The sequence below is a fragment of the Stenella coeruleoalba genome, assembly GCF_951394435.1.
Source record: "Stenella coeruleoalba genome assembly, chromosome: 10".
Taxonomy (NCBI): Eukaryota; Metazoa; Chordata; class Mammalia; order Artiodactyla; family Delphinidae; genus Stenella; species Stenella coeruleoalba.
In genome coordinates this window covers 102,919,121-102,936,614 of record NC_137156.1, presented here as the reverse complement: position 1 = coordinate 102,936,614, position 17,494 = coordinate 102,919,121, and the positions used below count along the sequence as shown (strand labels likewise).

General features: G+C 48.3%; 1 protein-coding gene across 1 annotated transcript in view; it reads right to left on the bottom strand.

Moving 5' to 3' along the window:
* Nucleotides 1-8,957: 8,957 nt before the first annotated feature.
* EFCC1 (EF-hand and coiled-coil domain containing 1) overlaps nucleotides 8,958-17,494 on the bottom strand; it is a 32,082-nt gene continuing 23,545 nt past the window's right edge. Inside the window, exons 4-8 of the mRNA XM_079935660.1 lie at nucleotides 15,400-15,556; nucleotides 14,134-14,275; nucleotides 12,209-12,349; nucleotides 10,032-10,101; nucleotides 8,958-9,228 (exon numbers count right to left, since the gene is read on the bottom strand). Of these exons, the coding sequence (XP_079791786.1) occupies nucleotides 9,092-9,228; nucleotides 10,032-10,101; nucleotides 12,209-12,349; nucleotides 14,134-14,275; nucleotides 15,400-15,556 (647 nt within the window). The 3' untranslated portion in view covers nucleotides 8,958-9,091. The remainder of the gene's footprint in view (nucleotides 9,229-10,031; nucleotides 10,102-12,208; nucleotides 12,350-14,133; nucleotides 14,276-15,399; nucleotides 15,557-17,494) is intronic.

Genomic DNA, 17,494 nt, shown 5'->3' with positions numbered 1-17,494 from the left:
CATAGTTTTCCTTTATTATCCTTTCAATGTCAATGGAATCTATAGTAAGATCGCCTCTTTTATTCCTGATATTAGTAATTTGTGTCTTCTCTCTTTTTCTTTTTGGCTGCGTTGGGTCTTTGTTGCTGCACACGGGTGAGCGGGAGCTAGTCTTCCTTGTGATGCACGGGCTTCTCATTGCAGGTGGCTTCTCTTCAGGCTTTAGGCACGCAGGCTTCAGTAGTTGTGGCACACGGGCTCAGTAGTTGTGGCTCGCGGGCTCTAGAGCGCAGGTTCAGTAGTTGTGACACACAGGCTTAGTTGCTCTGCGGCATGTGGGATCTTCCCTGACCAGAGATCGAACCCATGTCCCCTGCATTGGCAGGCGGATTCTTAACCACTGCGCCACCAGGGAAGTCCCTCCTCTCTTTTTCTTAATTAACCTGCCTAGAGGCTAGTTGATTTTATTGATCTTTTCAAAGAGTCAGCTTTTGGTGTCATTGATTTTTTTCGTCTATTTTCCTATTTTTAATTTTATTGATTTCTGCTCTAATTTTTATTTTATTGAAGTATAGTTGATTTAAAATATTGTGTTAGTTTCAGGTATACAGCATAGTGTTTAAGTATTTTTTCAGATTATATTTCATTATAGGTTATTATAAGATATTATCTTATAATTATAAGGTATTATCTTATAAGATATTATCTTATAAGATAATGGGTGTATTCCCTGTGCTATATAGTATATCCTTGTTGCTTATTTGTTTTATATATATGTAGTTTGTATCTGATAATTCCATAATTATACATAATTCCATAGTTTCTTACCCCCTTCCCTCTCCCCTTTGGTAAATACAAGTTTATTTTTTATATCTGTGAGTCTGTTTTTGCATATACATTCATTTGTATTATTTTTTAGATTCCAAATATGAGTGATATCATATAGTATGTTTTTCTGTCTTATTTCACTGAACATAATATTCCCTAGGTCCATCCACGTTGCTGCAAATGGCAGTATTTCATTTCTTTTTTTTATGGTGGAGTAATATTCCAGTGTGTGTGTGTGTGTGTGTGTGTGTGTGTGTGTGTGTGTATTAATCCAGTTGGCTGTTCATGGGCACTTAAGTTGCTTCCATGTCTTGGCTGTTGTACATAGTGCTGCAATGAATGTTGGGGTGCATGTGTCTTTTCAAATTATTGTTTTCATTGTCTTCAGATGTATGTCCAGGAGTGGAATTGCTGGATCATCTGGTAGTTCTAGTTTTAGTTTTTTGAGGAAACTCCATACTGTTTTCTATAGTGGCTGCACCAATTTACATTCCTACCGACAGTGTACAAAGGTTCCCTTTCTCCACATCCTTGCCAACATTTGTTTTTTGTGGTCTATTTGACAGTAGCCATTCTAACAGGTGTGAGGTGATATCTCATTGTGGTTTTGATTTGCATTTCTGTGATTAGCAGCGTTGAGCATCTTGTCACATGTCTGTTGGCCATCTGTATGTCTTTGGGAAAATGTCTATTCAGTTCCTCTGCCTATTTTAAAAATCGGTTTTTTTAAAAATTTTGAATTGTTTGAGCTGTTTACATAATTTTGGATATTAACACCTTAATGGTTATATCACTTGCAAATATTTTCTCCCATTCAGTAGGTTATCTTTTCATTTTGTTGATGCTTTTCTTTTCTGTGCAAAAGCTTTTAAGTTGACCTTTTAAACAAAGGTTCCATTTGTTTATTTTGTTTTTTCCTTTGCTTTAGGAGACAGATCCAAAAAATTCCTATGATTTATGTCAGAGTGTCTGCCTGTGTTTTCCTCTAGGAGTTTTATCCCTCTAGGAGTTTTCCTCCAGGAGTTCCAGCCTTGTATTTAAGCCTTTAATCCATTTTGAGTTTATTTTTGTATATAGTGTGAGAAAATATTCTAATTTCATTGTTTTACATGTAGCTGTCCAGTTTTCCCAGCCCACTTATTGAAGAGATTCTTTCCCCCATTGTAAATTCTTGCCTCCATTGTTGTAGATTAATTGGCCATAGGTGTGTGGGTTTATCTCTGGGCTCTCTATTCTGTTCCATTGATCTATGTGTCTATTTTTGTACCAATATCATACTGCCTTGATTACTGTAGTTTTGTAGTATAATCTGAATCACAGAGCATGGTACCTCCTCCTCTGTTCTTTCTCAAGGTTGTTTCGACTCTTCAGGGTCTTTTGTATTTCCATACAAATGAAAAAAATTTTCTAGTTTTGTGAAAAATGCCATTGGTAATTTGATAGAGATTGCATTTTAACAATATTCTTCAGTCATTTTAACAATATTCTTCCAACCATGAACACGGTAAACCTTTTCCATCTGTTTCTGTTGTCTTTGATTTCTTTCATCAGTGTCTTACGGTGTTTTGAGTACAGGCCTTTTGCCTCCTTAGTTAGATTTACTCCTAGGTGTTTTCTTCTTCTTCTTCTTTTTTTGCTGTGCTGTGTGGCTTGTGGGATCTCAGTTCCCCAACCAGTGATTGAACCCAGGCCACAGCAGTGGAAGCCCAGAATCCTAACCACTAGGCCACCAGTGAACTCCCTATTTTATTCTTTTTGGTGTGATTGTAAATGGAATTGTTTGCTTAATTTCTCTTTCTGATAGTTCATTGTTAGTGTATAGAAGTGTCATAGATTTCTGTACATTAACTTTGTATCTATGAATTTACCAAATTCATTGAGCTCTAGTAGTTTTTTTGGTGGCATCTTTAGAATTTTCTGTGTATAGCATCATGTCATCTGCAAACTGTGACAATTTTACCCTTCCTTTCCAGTTTGGATTCCTTTTATTTCTTTTTCTTGTCTGATTGCTGTGGCTAGGTCTTCCAATACTATGTTAAATAAAAGTGGTAGAGTGGATATCCCTGATCTTAGAGGAAATGCTTTCACCTTTTCACCATTGAGTATATTAGCTGCGGGCTTATCATATATGGCCTTTATTATGTTGAGGTATATTCCTTCTATATCTACTTTCTGGAGAGTTTTTTTTTTTTATCATAAAAGGTTGTTGAATTTTGTCAAAAGCTTTTTCTGCATCTATTGAGATGATCATATGATTTTTAAAAAATTAATTAATTAATTTTGGCTGCATTGGGTCTTCATTGCTGCGCATGGGCTTTCTCTAGTTGTGGTGAGCAGGGGCAACTCTTCATTGCAGTGTGCAGGTTTCTCTTGTTGTGGAGCACGGGCTCTAGGCGCACAGGCTTCAGTAGTTGTGGCACATGGGCTCAGTAGTTGTGGCTTTCAGGCTCCAGAGCACAGGCTCAGCAGTTGTGGCGCACGGGCCCAGTTGCTCTGCAGCATGTGGGATCTTCCCGGACCAGGGCTCAAACCCATGTCCCCTGTATTGGCAGGTGGATTCTTAACCACTGCACCACCAGGAAAGTCCGATCATACGATTTTTTTATTCTGCAGTTTGTTAATGTGGTGTACCACGTTGATATTTTTGTGTGTGGATATTGAAATATCCTTATTACATCCCTGGGATAAATTCCACCTGATCACTGTGTATGATCCTTTTAATGTATTGTTGGATTTGGTTTGCTAATATTTTGTTGAGGATTTTTTCATCTATGTTCATCAGTGATACTGGCCTATAATTGTCTTTTCTGTCTGTGTGTGTGTGTGTGTGTGTGTGTGTGTGTGTGTTATCTTTGTCTGGTTTTGGTATCAGGGTGATGCTGGCCTCATACAGTGAATTTGGAAGCATTCCTTCCTCAGCAATTTTTTGGAATAGTTTGAGGATAGGTGTTTAACTCTTCTCTATATGTTTGGTAGAATTCACCTGTGAAGCCATCTGGCCCTGGACTTTCGTTGGGAGTTTTTTTTCTTTTAATTACTGATTCAGTTTGAGATTTCAGCACTGGTAATTAGTCTGTTCATTTTCTCTATTTCTTCCTGGTTCAGCCTTGGGAGGTTGTACATTTCTAGGAATTTGTCCATTTTTTTCTAGCTTGTCCATTTTATTGGTGTATGGTTGTTTGTAGTAATATCTTATTCTCCTTTGTACTTCTATGGTGTAGGTTGTAACTTCTCCTTTTTCATTTCTGATTTTATTGATTTGGGCCCTCTTTTTTCCTTGATGAGTCTGGCTAAAGGTTTATTGATATTTATCTTTTCAAAGAACAAGCTCTTAGTTTCATTGATTTTTTTCTATTTTTTTTCAGCCTCAGTTTCATTTATTTCCACTCTGATCTTTACGATTTCTTCCTAACTTTAGGTTTTGTTCTCCTTTTTCTAGTTCCTCTAGGTATAAAGTTAGGATGGTTGGTTTGAGATTTTTTTTTTTCCTAAGATAGGCTTTTATTGCTATAAACTTCCCTCTCTGAATTGCTTTTGCTGTGTTCCATAGATTTTTTTTAACAGCTTTATTGGAGTATAATTGTGTTCCATAGATTTTGTGGGGGGGGGTCGTTGTATTTTCATTTGTCTCCAAGTATTTTTTATTTCCTCTTTGACTTTTTTTTTCAGTGATTCATTGGTTGTTTAGTAGCATATTGTTTAGCCTCCACATGTTCGTGTTTTTTTGCAGTTTTTCCCCTTGTAGTTGATTTCTTAGCTTTTGTGGTCAGAAAAGATGCGTGATACGACTTCAGGTTTTTTTAATTTGATGAGGTTTGTTTTGTGGCCTAGCAACTAATCTATCAGGGAGAATGTTCTATGTGTACTTGATAAGAAGTATATTCTGATGTTTTTGTATGGAATGGTCTACACATTCTCTTAAGTCCATCTGTTCTAATGTGTCATTTAAGGCTAGTGTTTCCTTATTGATTTTTTTCTGTCTGGATGATCTGTCCATTGATGTAAGTGGGGTGTCAAAATTCCCTACTATTATTCTGTTACTGTCAATTTCTCTGTTTATGTCTGTTAATATTTGCTTTATGTATTTAGGTACTCCTATGTTGGGTGCATATTTACAGTTGTTATATCTTCTTGGATTGATCCCCTGATCCTTATGTAATGTCCTTTTCTGTCTCTTGTTGCAGTCTTTGTTTTAAAGTCTATTTTGTCTGATGTAAGTATTGCTATCCTGACTTTCTTTTGATTTTCATTTGCATGGAATGTCTTTTTTCATCCCCTCACTTTCAGTCTGTGTGTCTCTTTAGATCTGAAGTGAGTCCCTTGTAGGCAGCATATATACGTTTTTATATCCATTCAGCCACTCTGTCTTTTGATTGGAGCATTTAGTTCATTTACATTTGAAGTAATTTTTGATAGGCATGTAATTATTGACACTTTGTTTAATTGTTTTGGGGTTTTTGTTCCCTCATTCTTCTCGTCCCTTATGATACGATGACTATCTTTAGTGTTGTATTTAGATTCCTTACTCTTTTTGTGCGTGTATCTATTATAGATTTTTCGTTTGAGGTTACCATGAGGTTTATATATAGCAATCTATATATGTGTGATTATTTTAAGTTGCTGACCTTTTAATTTCAAACAAATTTTAACATCCCTGTATTTGTACTCCCCTCCCCTCATAATTACTGTGATTTTTTTTTTTTTTTTTGGCCTTGCTGCATGGCACGCGGGATCTTAGTTCCCTGACCAGGGGTGGAGCTTGTGCCCCCTGTCTTGGAAGCGCGGAGTCTTAACCACTGGACCACCAGAGAACTCCCACTGTGATATTTTTGACATCACCTTTTCTGTGTTTTTGTGTATCCCTTAACTGCTTACTGTGGATATAGATTTGACTACTTTTGTCTTTTAACCTTCCTACTAGCTTTGTATGTGGTTGGTTTACTACCTTTAGTGTGTATTTGCTTTACTAATGAGTTTTTTCCTTTCATAATTTTCATGTTTATAGTTGTGGCCTCTTCTTTTTTGCTTAGAGAAGTCTCTTGAACATTTCTTGTAAAGCTGGTTGGGTGCTGCTGTAAAACTTTTGATCTCTCCCTCAAATCTGAATGAGAGTCTTGCCAGGTAAAGTATTCTTGGTTGTAGGTTTTTCCCTTTCATCACTTTAAATATATTGTGCCTCTCCCTTCTGGCCTGCAGAGTTTCTGCTGAAAAGTCAGCTGATAGCCTTATGGGAGTTCCCTTGTGTGTAACTTGTTGCTTTTCCTTGCTGTTTTTAATGTTCTCTCTTTATCTTTAATTTTTGCCATTTTAATTAGAATGTGTCTTGGTGTGGTCCTTTTGGGGGTTGCTCTTGTTGGGATTCTCTGTGATTCCTGGACCTGAATGTCTGTTTCCTTTTCCAGGTTAGGGAAGTTTTCAGCTACAGTGTCTTCAAATAAATTCTCTGTCCCTTTTTCTTTCTCTTTTCCTTCTAGGGCCCCTATAATGCTAATGTGAGTACCCTTGATGTTATCCCAGAGGTCTCTTAAACCGTTTTCATTTCTGTTCTTTCTTCTCTTCAGCTTCAGTGATTTCCACTACTCTCCTCCAGTTCGCTGATCTGTTCCTCTGTATCATATGATCTACGGTTGATTCCTTCCACTGTATGTTTTTCATTTCATTTATTGTATTCTCCATCTCTGTTTGGTGGTTCTTTATATTTTCTAACTCTTTGTTAAAAACTTCTAACTTCTCACTCTGTTCATCTATTCTTCTCCTGAGTTCTTTGATTACCTTTATGATCATTACCCTGAATTCTTTCTTGGGGAGATTACCTATCTCCGCTTCACTTAACTCTTCTGGGGTTTTATGTTATTCCTTCATTTGGAACACATTCCTCTGTCACCTCATTTTGCCTAATTTGCTATTTTTATTTCTGTGTATCTGGTAGGTTGGTTACATTACCCAACTTTGGAGAAGCAGCCTTTTGTAGGAGATGTCCTGTGTGTCCCAGCAGTGCACTGTCCTCCAGCCAGGCTATATGCCATAGGGTGCCCACTATGTGGACTGCATAGGTCCTTCTGTTGTGTCAGGCTGACTACTGTGGGTGGTCTGGTGGGCGTGGCTGGCCCTGGTCCAGTTGGTTGCCTTTTTTCTTTTAATAATATTAGCATTAGCTGGATACGTGGTTTCCCAGCTATAGATGATATTTCCCAGCATCCCTTTCAGCTAGGTATGGCCAATGGGATGAGAGTAGAGGAGATGTGAGCCAGAGTGCCTGACCCTTCCCTTCCTCTCCCCTCCTTCCTGTGGAGGGCAGATGCAGTGCTGGTGAATTGGCTTCCACCATGCAAAGGAGGATGACACCCTAGGGTAAGGCAGAGCAACAAAGTGGAAGGAACCTTGATCCCTGGGTGACTACATGGAGCAGAGCTGCTCTGTCAACCAGGACCACTGGACTGTTACAGGAGAGAGAGTTCTATCCTGTTTGACCCAGAGTATATTGGGATCTCTCTTATCAGGGTGGTTTAGCCTGTACCATAACGAATCCAGACCCCAAGCCTGGAGTTTCCTAGCCAGAGACAGCTGGAAGTGGTAGGAATTGTGTGAGATATGAGATTAGAAAACAGGCCTCAGTCCAGTGTTGGATGCTAATTTGCTGTGTGACGCTGGGTAGCTCCTCCAGCCTCTCTGGGCACCTCTACATCCTAGTCCACGTTATAAACTTGCCTCCAATGAGATGAGGTTCGTACAAGACACAAGGCTGGGCATTGTCCTCCAGCCCTCCCTGTGGCTCCTGCCCAGGAGTGCCTGCTGGTCCCGGGCTCCCCTGATCTCCTTCCCCCAGGGTTCCCCTTCTGTGTCCCGATGACTCTGCTCCAGCCCCTTGGCAACCCCTTGCTCCCAGAGTCCTGCAGCCTCCTGTCTCCTCCTCTCTGCTCCACCCTCTGGGAGGCAGGTCAGAACCCTCCAAGGCCCCCGTTGCCTGGGGGATGGAGTCCTAAACCCTCGTCTGTCATCAAGGGCCCCCTGACCTGCCCCGTCCCTGCCAGGCATCTGCCCTTGTCCCACCGTCTCTGTAGTGCTTCATCCTCCTTGGCTCGAACTGATCCCTCTCAGGTGAGCTCTCAGAACTCTCTCTTCTTTTTTTCTTTTTTTTTAATAAAAATATTATCAAGGCTTCCCTGTGTCGCAGTGGTTGAGAGTCTGCCTGCTGATGCAGGGGACATGGGTTCGTGCCCCGGTCCTGGAAGATCCCACATGCCGTGGAGCGGCTGGGCCCGTGAGCCATGGCCGCTGAGCCTGCGCGTCCGGAGGCTGTGCTCCGCGAGGGGAGAGGCCACAGCAGTGAGAGGCCCGCGTACCGCAAAAAAAAAAAATTAAAAAAAAATTATCAAACCATTACCTTTGATAATTGACTTTATTTGTGGAGTTTTTTGTATACACAAAAATTCTAATTTTCGTATATTCACATATGCCTTCACATTCTTACATAGCTTTGGGGTTGGCAGTTTTAATTAAGAACCCTCTCTTCTACCTCAGGGTAGCCCGGATTTCACCCGCGTTGCACGACTTGCCATCGTATCTTTCTCTCCTACGAGAGGTTAAGGTAGATGAGGCCAGGCAGCTTGTCCTCCTCCTTCCTGTGACCCCATGAGGCCTGGTACCTACTGTGTGCTCAGGAAAGAGGGGCTCTGGGTTCTGTACTAATGGGGGCCCTTTCTGGCACCGCACTTTTGCTCTCACTGTTACCTCACATGAAATGCCCTTCCCTCCTCTCTGCCTATCTAAATCCTATCCCTCTTCTAGAGCTAGTTCAAGGCCAGCTCCACCAGGAAGCCTGCAGTGATCACGCTGCCCACCTTGGAGTTCCCCCAGCCCTGCCTGGGCTTCCGCAATTCCTGAGGCATGAGTAGTTTCCCCGGTGGACCTGGGGACACAGAGTCCCTGCAGCAGGCATGCTGTGGGGAGGAAAGGGAGGAGACCCTGGGAACCCAGGGAAGAGATTCTGGACTGGACCGGGCAGAAGAGTGTACAGCTCTACTCCAAGGGCAGGGGAGACTGCAGCAGGTACAGGCTGATCCAGCAACCTTAGGGCAGTGTGGACCCTGGCAGCAGGAATGCAGGGGCTGCTAGGGAATCTGGGAGGAACCCAAGGAAGGGATGGCTGCCGGGCTCTGAACTGGGGCCAGTCTCAGAAGGAGCCTGCACCTCCAGGGTTCCGAGGATGTGGCCAGGCTGTTCCTCGAGGCTGGTCTGATGGTGGCCAGGCTGCCCAGGGGGCCCACAGACTGGGCTAGCAACCTCAGCAGGAGATGAGGAGGGAGTTGCTGAGTGCTGGAGCTGCAGAGGCTGGTGCCAAGGGCTCTCTACGCAGGAGCTCACAGCCAGCCAGAGCTCGGTGCAGGGCATCCAGCATGGCTGAGGGGCCAGACGTCCCCTCTGAAAAGGAAGAGTGGGCAGCAGGGCGGGTCAGTCTGCTCATTCTGGCCCACAGAGCTGCTCCCCCGCCTCCCTGGGCCCTCCCCAGCCCTGTTCAGCTGTCCCCCGCCTCTTGCTGCTCTCCCACTGAGGACCCTGGGGAAGGGACCTTCTAATGCACAGTTTCTGACCTCCTTCTTGGTGCCAGGGACCATTCAGGGCACTGGACATACCTGAGCCCTGCCCAGCAGTGCCCAGTGAGGCCAGCGAGCAAATGCTCCTCAGCCGTCTGTCTCCCCGCCAGCCTGTGAGGCCCTGTCAGGCAGGAGCCGGCCTTGCTCCTCCTGATTTCATTGGGCACAAGCTGGCACTGATGAAATTCTGCTGCCCTGAACTTTGTCTAAACAACGGGGCCACGTGGCCTAGTACTTAAGGGAGAGACCTGAGGTTTTGGCACGGCTGGCCCTTGGCCTCTCTGTGCCTCCGTCTTCCCATCTGTGGAATGGGTATGATAACAGCCCTTCCTCCGCAGTAAGCCCAGGACTGTGGGTGAGTCTAAACTGCCCACAGGGAACTGCCTGGCTCCCCTGGGGTCTGGCCACACTGGCTTCTGTTTGGCCTTTTCCCTGGGGTGTGTGCTCCCTGCTCTTGTCAACTAGCACCTTCAGCTTCCCGAAGCCTGTTCCTGAATGTACCCTTCGCAGGTGGGCAGGGCAGGAATGAGGTGGCATTTTGCAGCCCAGACACTTAGGACAGAGGTGCTAGGTCAGGATGCCCTCCAGCTGCAGCCAGGCTCTGGAAGATGGGGTCGGGGGCTCACCTACCATGTGCAGGGTCCCTGCAAGCGTCCAGTGTGCTCAGCAAAATCTTCCCCAGGGCTCTTTTCGATATGTTCTTAAAAAGAAATGGAGGGCGGGTGGCACTTGGTGGCCCTTTCGGGCTTCTGTGTGGCTCCCTGTGTCAGATAGTGTCCCCCTGCCCATGGTCCCTCCCTGGCCCCCACCCCTAGGGTGGCCGCACTGCCCAGACTCTAGGTGGGTGATGGAGCAGCACGCAGGACCCGTTTCTTCAGAGATCACGTGCTTACAGATAACTGTCCTTGTGCCCAAGTAGGCACTTGGGAAACGACTGTGAACAGAGAGCCTCTTGATGCGTCAGCTCCTTTAATCCTTGAAAGAGCTTATTTCATTCTCATTTTAAGCAGTGAAAAAAGCAATTTGGGGGACTTCCCTGGTGGCGAAGTGGCTAAGAATCCACCTGCCAATGCAGGGGACACGGGTTCGAGCCCTGGTCCGTGAAGATCCCACATGCCGCGGAGCAACTAAGCCCGTGTGCCACAACTACTGAGCCTGCATGCCTAGAGCCCATGCTCCACAACTAAAGAAGCCACCGCAATGAGAAGCCCAGGCACCACAACAAAGAGTAGCCCCTGGTCACCGCAACTAGAGAAAGCCCGCGCACAGCAACAAAGACCCAACACAGCCAAAAATAAATGAATTAATTTTTAAAAAATTTTTTAAAAAAGCAGTGCTGAGAAAGTGAGAAATCTGCCCAAAGCCACCCAGCTGGGAGATGGAAGAACCAGCATTTGCCCGCAGGCTCCATGGCCCAGAGCTGTGCTGGGAACCACTACCCTCACAGCCCACAGGTGCGGGGCTGCCACTTGCCACTGTCCCAGGCTGTGTCACATCAGGCTGGGCCTCGGTAGCCCGACATCCTGGGCAGCCTGAAGCGCAGGCAGAGCCCACTTCAAACCCTGAAGACCTGTGTTCACATCCTACTTCCAGCTCATAGTGGCTGTGCAATCCTGGCTAAGTTAGTGTCTCTTAAGAAAAATTTTTAAATGGTTTGCTGATGCTATTTAGAAATATTGATCTCTGTCTTATGATTTTTTAAAATTGGGCACCTTGCCAAAGGATAACAATACTTTGCCTTTAGATTCTCTTCGGTATTCTATGTGGATAAATGTGATACATAATTACTAATCACTTTGTTTCTTCCTTTCTAGTCCTTACAGCCTTTCTTTTTCTCTTTATTTATTTATTTATTTATTTATTTATTTATGGCTGCGTCGGGTCTTCGTTGCTTTGTGCGGGCTTTCTCTAGTTGTGGTGAGGAGGCTGTAGGTGCATGGGCTTCAGTAATTGCAGCATGTGGGCTTAGTAGTTGTGGCTTGCAGTCTCAGTAGTTGTGGCGCACGGGCTTAGTTGCTCTGCAGCATGTGGGATCTTCCCAGACTAGGCCTCGAACCCGTGGCTCCTGCATTGGCAGGCGGATTCTTAACCCCTGCGCCCCCAGGGAAGCCCACATCCTTTCTTTTGCTTGTGCTACTGCATTGGCTAGGAACTCTACGTGGCACAAGCAGTGATGACAGGCATGCTTGTCTTGATTCTGATTTTTAGGATTCCTTCTAACATTTCACTAATAAGCGTGAGGTTTGTGAGAGGTAGTTGGCTGAGACTCCTAATCTGATTAAGGACGATCCCTCCTGTTCTTAACTTGCCAAGAGGTTTTATAATAAGAGGAGCTGTTACTGACTGTTCATCTATTGAGATGAACACGTGGTTTTGCTCCTTTTAATCTGCAGTGTGCTGTACTGTGTTAATAGATGTTTGATCTTGAATCATCCTGAATTCCTGGGATAAATCCAGTTTAGTCATATTGCATTTCTTTAAACACTGCCAGATTTGGTTTACTAATATGCCATTTAATATTTTTGCATCCATATTTGAATATGACATTAGCTTATCATTTTCCTTTCTTATTGTATTTATTGTCCTCTGGTTTTGAGATCAAAGTTATATTAGCTTCATAAAATGAATTAGAGAGCCTCCCCTTTTTTTGGATTAGCTTCCCTGAGCTCTTTCTACATCTGGAAGTAGAGATGACACCTGCCTACGTAGGGAAAGCTCAGAGCCAGTCTCGGACACAGGCTGGGCTCCCCAGCCCCGCCCCCCAAGCTCCTCCCCTGCCCTGGCTGTGCCAGCTCCCGTGAGCCTACCAGGTCCCGGAGCCTCTGCAGGAGCCGCAGCACGTCCTCCAGCTTCTCCTCCAGCAGGGACAGCCGCACCCTCTCTGTCTCCACCATCTGCAGCTCCAGCCTCAGGCGCTCATTCTCGTCCACCTTCTGCTGCAGCTCTGCCTGTGGGGACCAACCGGCTCAGCGCCTGCCCTGCTGCCCTCTGCCCCGTACTCACAGCACCGTCCCCAGGCGGGGCCCATGGCCTGCCTTGACCCTTTCACAGAGGTCGTCTCATCTGGCCCCCCAAGCCTGCCAGGTGGCCGGGCACATAGAAGCCCCACTGTCTCCCCAGGGATGGCAGCGAGGCCCAGAGAAGCTGAATGCCGGGCCTGAGGCCACACAGTGAGTCAGGCTGATGTAAGAATACACATCCTTCCTTTTCTGGTGGAAGGACTCCATCCTCCCTTCTCTTCTCTATCCATCTGCTTTTACTTTTTAAAGTTTTTTGGCTGCAAGCAACAAACCGATCTGGCTAGTTTGACCAGAAAGGGAATTCACTGGCAGGCTAGTGCCTTGTTCCCAGAAGGGACTGGAAGCTGGAGAACCTCAGGATGAGGCAGCAGAAACATCTCGAGCCTCTTGTCCGGTGCTGCAGCTGAGAACACTCTCCAGCCATTCCCCCCGCCCCCCCTCACTCGGGACAGAGAGCCCCAGGAGAGGGGCCCCACTGGCCCAGCCACAGTCACTGGCCCACCCCTGGCCAGGGCGCACTGACGCTGTTGATCCCATCAAAATACCAGAGGGTGGATGGTGGGAGGTCGCAGAATGTTGCATGGCCACCTGCCTTCCGAAGCAGGGATGGCAGGAGTGAGGCAGCCCCCTCTCTTAGCACCGATGGAGGGAAAGAGAAGCAGCTGAAGGCATGGTGCCATTGGACGTTCAGCTTCAGGCAGGAGAGAGGAGGCCTGGGAACATAGTCAGTAACTGAGCTCTCCAGACGCCTGTTTGAGATTTAATTAGAAAGGAGTGGTCGCTATGCCCTTTGGAACTGTATCAGATCACAGATACGTTTAAAAAACAAAAGAAAACAAAACAGTATGGATTTAGAATTTCAGGTATATAAATATAAAACTCTTTTATCAAAATCAGTTTGCAAAAGTGCATTGTGCTAGAGGGCTTAGGGAAATAATAACTTTCCATAGCATTCCATGCTTGATTACTATGGAGCAGGGAAGTTGCCATGGTGTAGACAGACGAGAAAAAACATGCCAAGTGGTCTTGTTGAGATGGGGACACCTCTCTCGGTGTTGCCCGGCGCCACCCTTCTCCTCCACAACAAACTCACTAACTTTCCTTGAGGGAAGTGTCCCTCGTCCATTTCATCTGACTTTGATGGAGCTGCCAATCATGGGACCCCGCCCGCCTACCACGTGGGTTAGCCCTGGCACGGATGCATGACTGAGCCCGGACCATTGGAGCTCTTCCCTGAGATTTAATGTACTGGGCTATTATTGTTCCCCCGGGGTTTCTTCAGTGGGCTGACGGGAGCCTAGAACTGCCTGTGGTCCTACCTTCCCGTCCCCCGCCACATGGAGCAGGCCCCTCTGAAGTAGGGGAAAGTGAGGTCAGCACCCAGAAAAATACAGAGCAGATAGGTGGAGGCGGTCTGAGTCCCTGCATCCATCTTAGGGAGCTGAAGTGCCTGAAGCTCGTCTTAGCTGTTCTTTTGAAACTGTTCTCCCAGCTCCGTATTCTAATAACTTCCTGTTTTTCACTCGAGCTGATCTGAGATGTATCCTTTAGCTTGCAACCAGAATATTCTTCATTAGACCTAAATCATCTTCTCTCTGAGTCTCGGTTTGTGCCTCTGGAAATGGGGCACAGCACTTGGCTGAGGTCCCTCAGTTCCGCCTGTGAGAGACTCTAGCATTGCTCCAGCTCTCAGCCTGTGGGACTCAGCTGACCTCCTCCCCTGGTGTCCCCAGGGTCTTCCCACTGCAGCCCTGGGTCCCCAGCTGCTCCAGCTCCCCCAGGGCACGGGCATGGTCGGCACTGCCAAAGTGGGTGAAGTAGGTCACGAGGTTCTTGGCCGTCTGGTCATCACACCTGCAGCGGAGGAGAGTGCCAGCACTGAGGGAGCTGCTTTCCAAAGTCTGCTCCAGCCTGGGGGGGGGGGGCGGGTGTTATTACCAAGTCTGTCTCCCCTGAAAGCTGAGCGGGGCTATGGCACCCCCTGCTCACCCACCCCCGCGGCCCCTTATCTCATCAGAGCAAAAGCCAGAGGCCTCGCCCCCTCTGCCCCGTGACCTCCCGACCTCCCTCCCACCCACCTTCACTCATTCTACTCCAGCCACCGCAGGCTCCTTATGGCCCCTCCTGCATGCCTCTGGGCCTTTGCACTTGCTGTTTCCTCTGCCTGGAATGCTTTTCCCTCATTTCCTTCAGGGCTCTGCTCAAACAGCACCTGCTCAGAGGCCCTCCCCTGCCCCGCCTCTCCCTCACACCTGTCACCACTCACTGGAACAGAGGCTCCAGGGCAGAGGGCCTGTCTTGGTTAATGCTGTTTTCCTGATGCCCCCAAATTTGTTTGGCACAGAGTAGGTGCTTAGTATATGTTTGTTGACTTAAAGGGTTGGTGATAACAATGACCCTGGAAAATCAACGGAACCTTACAATATCATTTAAAAAGTCAAGGCCGCCCCCAGTGGAGTACCTGCTGGGATCGGGTACCCGTGGGGCATTTTACATCCTCGATGGAGAATCCTCACAAAACCTCTGTCAGACAGGTGTTACTGTCCCATCTGAGAGACAGGAAGACTGAGGCTCAGAAGTTGGGCGACTTGGCCGAGGCGCCCCAGGTGTCGGGAGCAGTGGGTTAGGAAAGGGACTGATGTGTTGAGGGTCCCACTAGCGCTTCGGGGCAGGTCCTGGGGCCGCGGCCAAGGGAGTGAGAGTCAGTGGGGATTAAACCACCAGGAACTGTGCCTTGGCTCATCTCATTTCACCCTCACGCATGCCGGGCGCCGTCTTCTCCCCTCCCCCAACAGATGACGGGACAGAGCGTCAGAGGGCATGAAGGTGACCCAGCCTGGACGTGAATCGGGGGGGGGGTCAGCCTCCCACGTTCAGGGTCTGTCACTGCACGGAGGGGCCGCCCTGTGCTTCCAGGACGACTGTGAGAGCCCGGCGCCCTGGTGCCCGGTCTTGGGCGTCCTCACCGGCACACGCACCCACGCCCGCAGCTGGAGAGGCCGGCCAGCAGGGCCTTGACCTCAGCCGGTGGCCCCTGCTCCTGCTGCCACTTCTCACTGTCGTCCTCCTCGTCAGAGGCGGCCTGGCCCTCGACCGAGCGGAACAGCTGCTCATCCACTGCTGGAGAAGCACGGGCTGCAGATAAGGGACAGAGGGAGGGGAAGCAGGCAGCTCTCCGGGGGGGTGCAGGGGGGAGGGGAGAGAGGCCCTGGTGCCATCTCCCCTGCCGGTCCCTCACCGCCTCCGCCAGATAGTGGCTCTCCCACCCCCTTGGGCTGTGCCGTGCGGCCCCCTCCCGTGTGCCTGGCCCGGGACCCCCTCCCTGGTTTCACACGGGGACACTGGGAGCGAGGAGCCTTCCTCTCTTCTCTGCTGAGAAGCCTGGGGTCCGGCTACCCTGCGTCAGGCCCCGTCTCCGGGGGCACCTCCACTCCACCCTGGCTCGGGGGACATGTGAGTCCAGCCTGGCCGGTCAGAGCGCAGACCACCCAGCCACGTGACTGGTGCAGGCAGGGCCAGGGATCCAGCGTAGCCAGGGAGGGTCGGGCCAAAACTTGACTCAAACTTCCAGAGAAGGGTGACACCGCTGTTCCTCCAGCCTGGGGTCTGGAGGGCGTGGGTCTGAGCTGCTGGGGGCCGCCTTGTCAGTGTGAGGGGAGCCCATGCACAGGACGGCAGGTGAGGCCGGGAGGGATGGGGTCTGCTGACACTCTTGGGCCTTTAAGTGAATTCTGTGAAGCAGCAAGTTCCCTTTAACTAGAGCCGGTTCAGGCCGAATGGCCTGACACTCGCGGACAATGTCCTGACTGGCACGGCCGTGGAATCCTCCACCTTCCTGCCCCCAGAGCATCACGCTCAGCAGCTTGGGGGTGGGCCTCGACGCCTGTATTTCTTTCTTTCTTTTTTTTAAACAAATTTATTTATTTATTTATTTTTAATTTTTGGCTGCATTGGGTCTTCGTTGCTGCACGCGGGCTTTCTTTAGTTGCAGCGAGCGGGGGCTACTCTTCGTCGCGGTGCACGGGCTTCTCATTGCAGTGGCTTCTCTTGTTGCAGAGCATGGGCTCTAGGCGCACGAGCTTCAGTAGTTGTGGCACACGGGCTCTAGAGCAAAGGCTCAGTAGTTTTGACACACGGCCTTAGTTGCTCCGCGGCATGTGTGATCTTCCCGGACTAGGGCTCGAACCTGTGTCCCCTGCGTTGGCAGGCGGATTCTTAACCACTGCGCCACCAGGGAAGTCCCTGGGCACCTGCATTTCATGAGGCTCCTGGGTGATCCTGGCCAGCTGGCAAGTTTGGGAACCACTGGCTCAGGTGTCCTGATTTTGGACACCCAGCTGGGTGGGCTCAGGGCCGTTCTGTTTTGTCTCAATAAAGTGTCCCAGACCCAAGAGAACAGGGTTGAGGTGACTGGTCCATGACTTTTTGATTATGTGTGTTTCCAATATTGATCATTTGTTTTTCGTTGTGGGAATTTCCTGATGATGATGATGATGATGATGGTGTGTGTGTGTGTGTGTGTGTGTGTGTGTGTGTGTGTGTGTGTGTGTGTGGTGTCATGATCGTCACAGTCGTCCTGGTGCCCGAGGCAGGGGCAGTAGGGGCCCTGACGTCGGGTGGGAGGGATGGCACCCAGCAGCCCGTCCACTCCTGCCTGCAGCTGAGCTGCAAGAGCCCTACTGGCTCAGACAGCTTTTCTCTCCTTTCCTCCTGATGCTCCACAGCCACCAGACCCAGGTTCATTAAGATGATGGGCCTCTTTGCACTCTTCTTGAGGGGTGACCGTCCAGCCCTACTTACACACCTCTTAGGATGGGGAGATTACTCCACCCCAGCTCCCTGGCCCGACCCACCCCTACACGGGATTGACAAGAGACATATTCTCCCATGCTGAGCCAGAACCTGCCTCCCTGGATCCCAACCTCCCCCACTGGGTGTCTGCTCTCAGGCCCGGGTGTAGGGGGGGCTGGGGGCTGCGGACGCCCAGCCTCAGCAGGTAGGGGATGGGGTTCTGTCTGGAGGCCAGATTGCAGCATCAGCTCAGACAGGACCCTGGGAGGAGGGCTGGGGCAC